The sequence below is a fragment of the Cnephaeus nilssonii genome, assembly GCF_951640355.1.
Source record: "Cnephaeus nilssonii genome assembly, chromosome: 17".
Classification (NCBI taxonomy): Eukaryota; Metazoa; Chordata; class Mammalia; order Chiroptera; family Vespertilionidae; genus Cnephaeus; species Cnephaeus nilssonii.
Window position 1 is genome coordinate 9,301,907 of NC_137088.1, and position 10,058 is coordinate 9,311,964.

General features: G+C 43.7%; 1 protein-coding gene across 1 annotated transcript; it reads right to left on the reverse strand.

Annotated features, from left to right (window-relative positions):
- Nucleotides 1-70: 70 nt before the first annotated feature.
- On the reverse strand, nt 71-6,949 carry ZKSCAN7 (zinc finger with KRAB and SCAN domains 7). The gene is made up of 2 exons (XM_079794907.1): nt 6,701-6,949; nt 71-3,186 (listed from the first exon to the last, which is right to left on the reverse strand). The coding sequence occupies exon 2, from the start codon at nt 3,173-3,175 to the stop codon at nt 1,745-1,747; it is 1,431 nt and encodes a 476-aa protein (XP_079651033.1). The 5' UTR covers nt 3,176-3,186; nt 6,701-6,949; the 3' UTR covers nt 71-1,744.
- Nucleotides 6,950-10,058: the final 3,109 nt, after the last annotated feature.

Genomic DNA, 10,058 nt, shown 5'->3' on the forward strand with positions numbered 1-10,058 from the left:
TAAGACTTTCGAAAATGGACATGGTTAAAACTGATTTCATTTATAAGAAAATTTCATTTATTTTGTGGCATACAATAATTTAACAACGAGACAATGACAATATTGACAAATTTATATGAACTTCAATTATAAGATTACCTATATTAGTAACATTTATCCATACACATATAACCTAAGGCTTATTATCATTTTTAGACAATGCTTCCCATGTAATTTAACATGCCAAATAAGCTAGTTTCACATTTCTCTTTTTTTAAAGCCCCCAATAAACATTCTTTCTAACCTTATCTGAGATACCTCCCCCAGAATCACATTTAATTCTTTTTTTTTTTTTTTTTGAGCCTCAACTCTCTCCCCTTTCTTCTCCATTGTCTCTGAGACATAAATCAGAGCTCACAAAAACCTCTTCCCTCTAGGCTACATACCTAACATTGTACCTCTAACCTCCTTCTCCTCCTTTGTCACACTGTCAATCCTCTTTTCCTGCTAAGAGGAAGGGGGTGAACACCCAATGCAAAGGTCCCCCAATACTGGGGCCCTGCCCCAAGGAAGAAAAAAAGTTGCTCAAGGTTATGTCTTATATATGACTATAGAAGGAGAGAATATCCTCTGAAAAGATTTCCTGTTTCTTTTGCCCTTGGGAATGAAAGATGGTCCAGAAGATAACAATAATTAAGAAAACACTTCTCAGCTTGAAATTAGATGGCAGTTGCAAAAGATGGAACTAGTTGATAAGGTAATCATATTCGTTTAACTCTCTTATCTGCAACAAACTAGGTCACTATGAATTACAAGCTTTCAAGAATGCTTCTAATTGGGATTTAGAATCATCTTGGCCAAAGCCACGGAAGTTAGGTCTTCCTGCAGTAAGTTTTGAAGCAGTTCTTAACTTGTTTATTTAGGCATCAGGTGGAGCCAGGTAGGTCAGAACTGGAGTCAGTGTGCAGGAAAAAGTACATATGGGTAGACTCCAAAACCTAGATACACACACACACAGCACACACAAGCAGAAATCCATTAGCTCTTTGAGGCTGAGATAATAGTAGTAAGACTCTCAGGAGTTCCAAGCATGTCCTCAAAATTCCAGCTCAAATGAATTTTTACGAAATTAAAAAACAGAGGGGCACATGTAGAACACATAAATGAGCTTTTTGTATGTGATATCCTATAAAATTTTGGTCCAGTGGTGGGAGGAAGGCCCACTTTAAAAATGGTGCAATTAGAGAGTTGAGATTTTAAAAATTATTTTTTAACAAGTGATGAATTTTAAAAGGGCTACAGCAAAGAGGAAAAAAAAGAGAGGGGCATTTGCATCTTACTTCAACCATGTCAAGTTCAAATAAACTCATAAAAATTAGAAATAGAGAAAGGAGTGAATCAGTCTTGGAGAATGACTTTATGTAAATTGGGAAATGAAAGTAGAATAGAATGAGGAAGATTTAACCTCTGTCCCTGAGAAGTACACAACCTGATTACGGGATGCATGTCAAAAAAATGACATCCATTTTTAAACAGAAAATAATAAAATAAAAACCCTGCAAGTACAGTAAATGTGTAGTCTGTTCTTCCCCAAAAGTGGGGGAGGACTGCACTGTTCCTCCAACTCTCCACCTTCATGACCTAGCAGACAGCATTTAGGGAATGGTCCACTTTGATTAGTGGTTTCAAGAAAGGATCAGGATAATCATCCTTCTTATACAGAAAGCTTAATTCAATGTTCCTTGCTATCTTGGAAACTTACACCTTATGAAACTGAGCCAGACCTGAGCTTCTTTCTAGTATGAGTTTGCTGGTGGTGATTAAAAGTGGAACGCTGACTGAAGGCTTTTCCACACTCAATACATTCATAGGGTTTCTCACCAGTGTGAACTCTCTGGTGCACAGTGAGCTGTGAGCTGTCACTAAAGGCTTTCCCACAATCATCGCATTTATAGGGTTTCTCCCCAGTATGGGTTCTTTGATGTACCAGAAGGCTAGAATTATGACTGAAGATCTTCCCACATTTATTACATTCATAAGGTTTCTCCCCAGTGTGAATTCTCTGATGTATAATGAGGTATGAATTTTGATTGAAAGATTTTCCACACTCCTTGCATTTATAGGGCTTTTCACCTGAGTGAAGTCTCTGATGTCGAATAAGACATTTACTCAGGCTGAATGCCTTACCACACTCATTACATGCAAAAGGTTTTTCTCCCGTATGAATTCGTTCGTGGTCAGCGAGGTGAGAGTTCTGACTGAAGCCTTTCCCACACTCCTTGCATTTGTATGGTTTTTCTCCAGTGTGGAGTCGCTGATGTCGAATCAGACTTTTATTCCGAGTGAAGGCCTTGTCACACTCATTGCACTCATAAGGCTTCTCCCCAGTGTGAATTCTCTGATGGTCAATAAGATCTCTATTAGAACAGAAAGCTTTCCCACACTCGTTACATTTGAAGGGTTTCTTACCAGTGTGAAGTACCTGATGTCGGAGAAGATTTTTATTCCGAGTAAAGGTTGCTCCACATTCATTGCATTCATAAGGCTTCTCCCCGGTATGGGTTCGCTGGTGGTCATAGAGTTTGTAACTCTCATTGAAAGCTTTTCCACATTCATTACATTTATATGGTTTCTCCCCATCATGGAGTCTCTGGTGTTGAATGAGATGGGAGCTGTGTCGGTAGGTCTTTCCACACTTGCTGCATTCATAGGGCTTTTCCCCCGTGTGGGTTCTGAGATGAACCATGAGCTGAGACGTCTGCCTGAAGGCCTTGCCACACTCATTACATACAAAGGGTTTCTCTCCAGTGTGGATTCTCTGATGGCCAATGAGGTGTGAACTCCAATTGAAAGCTTTGCCACATTCATCACATTGATATAATTTCTGTGCCTTCAGAGCCTGATGTTCTGTAGGACTACAGGACAGATTCTTATGTTCCCCAAGATCCTTATACTCATCACATCCATCTTTTGTAGATTTCTTTTTATCCTCACATGTTCTTTCCAAGAAATCACTTTCTAGTCTGCTCCCTTCCTCCTTTGAGGGTTGTGCTTCTAGCTTCATTAAAGCATCTTCACAGGCATTTCCAGCTTCTGGTCCCCCAGGAACCACCCCATACAGGCCTCCTGATGTCCCATCAGATGACTCTGTTCCTTTGGAAATTTCCTGCCTTGGAGGCAACTCTGAATTTTCCATCCGAGTCTCACCTGATCCCAAAAGAAAGAAGAAAGCTTTTACTCATTTCTCATCCTATCGAGGAAACAGAATCATCAGGAGTCTATGTACCTGAAAAAAGCCTTCACATATGGGCAAGGAATGAGGTGACACATTGAGAAAAAGAGAGAAAATCAGAAACATCTCAAATTTTTCTTCATGAAAAGAAAAACAAAGAAGGAGGAGAAGTTCAGTGGAGGAGGGTAGATGAAGAGCCATCAGGACAGAGAGATGTTGAGTCAGCACAGTTAAGTGAGCAGAGCAATTAAAAGATAAGAGATCAGATATAAAGCAAGTATGATCTTCCAGAGGTCACTCAGATGCTATGTATCCTTGGGAAATAAAGTCTAAAGATCTTTTCCAACCATGACATTATATGATTCCATGACTCTCAGCAAAGATGTTGGGGAGAGAGAGTGAGGGCAAATAAATCCAATCAAATATGAGAAATAGTTCGGGCAAACAGGAGAGTTGAAGGGAGATTTACATTATGAGGGAATGATTAGAAAAAAGTATCACAAAGAAGCGATTCTGGTATGACAGGATAATGACAAGATTTTGAAAAGCTATGGGTTCAGAAATGCTGGGGCAAAGGTCTGAAGGGGAGAGCAACGCTCTAGGAGTGGGAATCCTGTAGACCCAGAAGCACTGGACTGGTAAGAGCTAATACTGCATGTGTATAAAAATTAAGAAAGCCTGGCCAGTGTGGCTCAGTGGTTGAGTGTTGACCTATGAACCAAGAGGTCAGGGTTCGATTCCCGGTCGGGGCACAGGCCCGGGTTGTAGGCTCAATCCCCAGTGGGGAGTGTGCAGGAAGCAGCCGATCAAAGATTCTCTCTCATCATTGATGTTTCTATTGCTTTCTCTCCCTCTCATCTCCTCGTTCTCTAAAACCAATAAAAACATTTTAAAATAAAAAAAGAAAAGAAGAAAGAAGCTCAAACCTACTTCCCCAAACTTGAGCATACTTTCTCTAATAAACAGAACCAGAGTCCTTGGGGGAAAGTGGTTGATTCCAGGTCACAGTAGAGAAGATAGAAATTGAGTAGTTTGTGATGCCAGAAAATCAGGCAGACATAGAAAAAGATAGGAACACCTCAGGGGAGAAACAAGGCAACTTGAAAGAGCTCTCAATGGCCAAAGTGGGAACAGATTAAAAAACAAAATGAACAACAGCACTGCATTATAAGCCAAAGAAAAAATTACACATCTAATGTCACACAATGATATCACTTCATTGAACAAATAAACAAAAGGGGATGAAGGCACAACCCTGCCTCACAAAGAATTCCAGTTAATAAATGTAGAAGGAACAACAGAAATCAAAGTCACCATTAAACCATTACAGAAATCATCACTGCAGGCAAGATCCACCAAAGAATGCTAATTGACTGGTGAAAGGCAGGGACAAAGGATATTTCTATGCAAAGTCTCAAAGTATCTTCACCTAGGCTTGGCCAGTGTGCTCAGTGTTTAGAGCACCAGCTTGTGCACAAAGGGAGGCAGGTGAGGGAGGGGGCCAGTCGATGTGTCTCTCTCACATCAATGTTTCTCTCCCCCCCACACCCCACACCTCCCCTCCCTTCCTTCCACTTTCATTAAAACTCAGTGGGAAAAAATATCCTTGGGTGAGAATTAACAACAAATATATATATATAAAAAAATAAAAGGGTAATATGCTAATTAGACCGAATGTCATGCTGGATGTCACTCTGAACATCCTTCCTGACAAAACCAGGGCCAGAGGGAAGCCAGCCCAGGTCCTGGGTGCCTACAGGGGGCTGGAGGAGGAAAGCAGCCGGGGTCCCAGGTGCCGGAGGGAAGCCAGTGCCGGCAGCCAGGGGAAGGAAGGCCTACTCTTGCACAAATTTTTGTGCATCAGGCCTCTTGTGTGTGTGTGTGTGTGTGTGTGTGTGTGTGTGTGTGTGTTTCTCAAAATACTCATTACAAAGGGAAAGATACTATCTTTACAGTCGTAAAACCTGGCAGACACCACAGGGTTAGATTATTATCACCGGTAATAAGACACATCAACATCATTCTTAAAACAGGAGAAAACATATAACAAAAGCAAATTGATGTCATTCTAAAAGTACAAATATGAGCCCTAGCTGGTTTGGCTCAGTGGATACAGCGTCGGCCTGCGAACTGAAAGGTCCCAGGTTCGATTCCGGTCAAGGGCACATGCCTGGGTTGTGGGCTCAATCCCCAGTGGGGGACTTGCAGGAGGCAACTGATCCACGATTCTCTCTCATCATGAATGTTTCTATCTCTCTCTCCCTCTTCCTTCCTCTCTGAAATCAATAAAAAAAAAATATTTTTTAAAAAGTACAAATACGAAATACTTCAAAATGTTCATGTCAGAAAAACAACAACAAGGAATGACTGGGAGGCTTCCGAGGACCTGCCAGTTTGAAGAAGAAGTAGACATGACAACTACATGAGGGATTCTAGACTGCATTCTGGAACACAAAGGGTCAATAGTCAGAACCTATTAAAGTAATCAGCTTCATTAATCATACTGCACCACTGTGAATTTCTTAATTTTGATGGTTGTAGTATGGTTATGCAGGGTATTAACTGAAGGCAAACTGGGTAAAGAAGATAAAGGAACTCTGTGTAGTTCTGCAACCTTCTGTAAGTCTCCAATTACTCAAAATTTAAAGGTTCCAAACTGAAGAAGTTTGAGTTGTTACTGTTTTGTTTTGTTTTAATATCTTAAACACAGGATGGGACAAAAGTAGGTTTATACTTGTATGTAAAATAATGTAATAATAATAATATAAGAATAAACTGTTTCCCCAATTTAAGTTTAAGAATTACAGTTCAGTAATGACTGAATCTGTTCAAAATGTTCATAAAAGTTTTGTTGCATGGTAAAAAAAAAAAAAAAAGAAGAAGAAACTGTTTCTCATACAACTGTAAACCTACTTTTGCCTCACCCTGAATTTAGGATTAACTCAGCAATCAAGGACATTAAATTCTGACCATTCTTATTTTGATTGGGATTCATTCTTTCATTAATTTAACGAGCAAGTACTATGTATCAGGCACTAAGGTCACAGCAGTGAATACAGCATTTAAGCCTCATGCACTGTGTACTATGGGAAAATAAATAGCAAACAAAATGTTTTCTTTTAATTATTCTTGGAAACATGTTTTAGTGGTATCATAATGCTAGCACCAAAATTAACAGTAGATGAACTGCATTACCCCAATGGAAGATACAATTTTCCAATAAGCAACAGTATGAATGTATTTAATGGCACCGATTATACACTTTTAAATGGTGAAAATAGTAAATGTTTATGTATCATTTGGTAAATGCTATGTATATTTCATCACAGCATTGTTTTATACAATCCGTTTTTAAAAGCAATAGTATGATCTCATTTCGTAATATATGTATATGAGTTTGTGTAATAATGCGTAAAATTTTAAATACCAGGAAGCCTCCTGACAAGAACATGGCCAGATTGCAGTTACTTTTACTTTTCTGTCACTCACCCGCGTCACCTAGTCGTCGGTAACGAGCACGCTTTGTTTGCACAATTAGGAGAGGAGAGAAAGCACGGAAACCATTCCTCCAGACTGTCCCCTCCGGGCGCCCCGGGCGGCGAAGCGCTCAGGTCCGCCCTCGGCGATGCGGGCACGGGATCCAGGACCAGCCCACCGGCTCCGGGCGCAGCCGCCGCCCGCAGGTCAGGCAAGCGCCCCCGCCGCCCTCCCGCAACCCCGCGGCACAGCAGCTTCCGACGCCCCCGCCTGGACACTCGCCGCGCGCCCCCACCGCTCGCTGCGCGCCGGTTTCGCTGCGGGATCAAATCACGCACGCGTCGCCGTCCAGACCTCGGCGGCCTCTCTAGGAACCTGGGAGGGCCAACGTCTCGGCTTCTCCCCGGTTCCTGTGCAGTGCTGGGCTGCCACTGTCTAAAGCCATCCGGGGCTCATCTCCAACTCACCCCACCTCCCCCACAACACGCCTGCCCTCCACTCTCCCATGCCCATTCGGGCCCCACAGCTCTATCAGCCTTGGCCTGTGTTCCCACTCCCCTCCCAAAGTACGTGCAGGGCTGCCCTGGGGCCTCCCTCACCACTCACCCCCTATCCATGCTCCCACCCCCTCCACACCCACCTAAGAATAGAATACAGAGCTAGGGATCAAAATAGCTATGGACCAGTGACATTTAACTGACCGCTGATGGGTCCTGGCAGGAAGGAGTTGTTAAGAGGTCACTCATTACTCCCTGGGGCCCCCTCATTGAAGGACTAGCCTCCTAGTTTCCAGGACTAGCCTCTTCTTCCCCCATCACCACCACAACCCGGGCTGGAAGTACTTTCTTATTCCCAGCCACAGACACACAAACTTACCTTCCCACGCCTCCAGCTGTTTTCTCCTTTGGGTGGGTTCTAACCAGGCTCATGTAGTTGTGAACAGGATGCTATTGGCCAGTATGTGGAATCCTGAAGTAGGCTTGTGGGTGGGCAGGCTGCTTGAAAAAGAGCTGAAGCAACATCAGGGGACTGCCCAGCCTCTGACAGAGCAAATGTCTTTTTTTAAAATACATTTTATTGATTTTTTTTACAGAGAGGAAGGGAGGGGGATAGTTAGAAACATCAATGAGAGAAAAACATCAATCAGCTGCCTCCTGCACACCCCCTACTGGGGATGTGCCCGCAGCTAAGGTACATGCCCTTGACCGGAATCAAACTTGGGATCCTTCAGTCTGCAGGCCAACATTCTATCCACTGAGCCAAACCGGTTAGGGCCAGAGCAAATGTCTTTTACCGCCAGCACCAGAGACCCTGGAGGGTGTGCAGCCAATGCCGTAAAGCACGTGTTGCCATTGCAGAGGCGTGCTGCACGCTGCTGTGGAAAGGCCAGGTAGCTGCTTTTATTACCCTCGGATATATTTCCTCGTGGCCAGCGCCAGCAGGTTGCTGATTGATCTCTCAGGCTCTGCTCCACACATCTGAACTACCCCAAGTTCCTTTCCAGGTACATCACTGGAACTTGAATATCAGAACCTTTCAGAAGTGAGGAGTCTGTTGTCCAGGAAGATCCGGTGCTGACATCTTGCTATATATGTCCAAGCTCCAAAGTCCTGCAGTTAAAACTTGCCCTGTCAGTGTTTCTGCATGCCTGTTCCTCTAAAGCCTTATAACCTGCCCCAAACCCTGGATTGGAGAGTTTGGGTGTTTCCAACACAAGCTGTCCCTTTCTCCATTGTGTAGAGCTGTACAATAAAAGCCACTTTCTTTCACTACACGCTGGTGTCACCGTAATTGGCTGTCTGCAGCGCAGGATGGACTAGTTACACTGGGAATCAAATCGTGACTTGCTGGTTCATGGGTTAATGCTCAACCACTGAGCATTTCATCTGATTTTAAACAAAATTTCCCATCACAGAAGAGCTTGAGCAGGTTCTATGTGTGTGGCCTCAAGAGCTTTCCTGCTCAAGAACCCTAAGTCACGGAGGCCTTCATGGATTAACATGCCACGTCCAATGGCAATGTCAGGCAGAAGCTAGGACCAGATAGTCAAGATCTCCCTGTGAGGTTTCCAAGTAGAGGGTGATTTTGAAATCAGAAGGTCACTTATTAGGTTAACTGGGCAAAGACTAGTCTAAGAAACCTGCTCTAACTTTGTGAGAACTCTGCAGCAGGTCTTCTGATGCTGTGGCTTCTGTCTTGGCTTGTGCAGACACACGAGGGACACATGTCAGGTGGCCCAGAACGGTTGGGGTATTGTTCATCCCCAAACATCCCAGGAAACTGATATTTCAGACCCTGTAAGGACCTACTTGCTGGGCTACAATGAGATACGTGAAATACATAGTTAACTCCATTGGAAAGTGGCTCGTCTTATCCTTTACCCTTCACCCATGGCCAGTACACCCAGAAATGGTGCCCCTGGGAACTGCTCAGTCATATTAGCAGTAGGAAACTGTTCATACCCTGCTTCTGCCTCCTAGATACTAGACAACTGCATCTAGATTATGTTGCCCCCATACCGTCCCACTTTTTATCCGTTCCTTGGCCACCAGAATTTGGGTGCTGTTTTAGGAAAGATTAACCACATCTATGGGCCAAAAATACCTCAGTCTTTGAGCCTGTTTCCTCATTAGTAAAGTGGAGATGCCTGTTGTTCATTTCATTGAGACTTAGAGTAGGTGAAAATACCCTGAGCATCACATATAGCAGTGATTTTCAGCCTTTTTCATTTTATTACTAAAATTATGCGGCACACCAAAAAAAAAAAATATTTTTTTCCAATCCGACAAAAATAGGTATAATTATGATTCACTCACACTGGACGGCTGTTGGCTATGATTGTGTTAGCTTTTGTTATTTCCCTATTTGACAATCTAAGGGAAAAGAGGTAGTGTCCCTGACTAAATAGCCAAGTATTGCATGTTTTAAAAATTCTCGAGGCACATCGGTTGAAAATCGCTGACCTATGGTATAATAATAACTGGCTGAAGGCTCAGGATATGCCAGGCCGTTTGCCATGCAGTGTCTGTATGTCACCCGTTTCAGTGCTCATAGACCCACGTGGCACACACTGTGCTCTGCATTTTCTAGATTGCTGGGTATCAAGACTCGGTTGGGTATCTTTCCCAAGGCCACCCGGAGGGGAAGGGGCAGAGCTAGGGTGCGTCTGGACCCCATGACCTTGAATGGTCTGAGAACCGCAAATGCAGCCTGAGGCCCCGCTCCGCTCCCCTGGCGGAGGCTGGCTCGGCCTGGAAGCAAGTAGTGCCGGCAACCAAGCGGCCACCTGTCTCCCGGCTGCGGAGGCGCGCGCGGGCCCACCTTCAACGCCGAGACTTCCGGGTTCCTGGAGAGACCGGAAGTGGGTCCT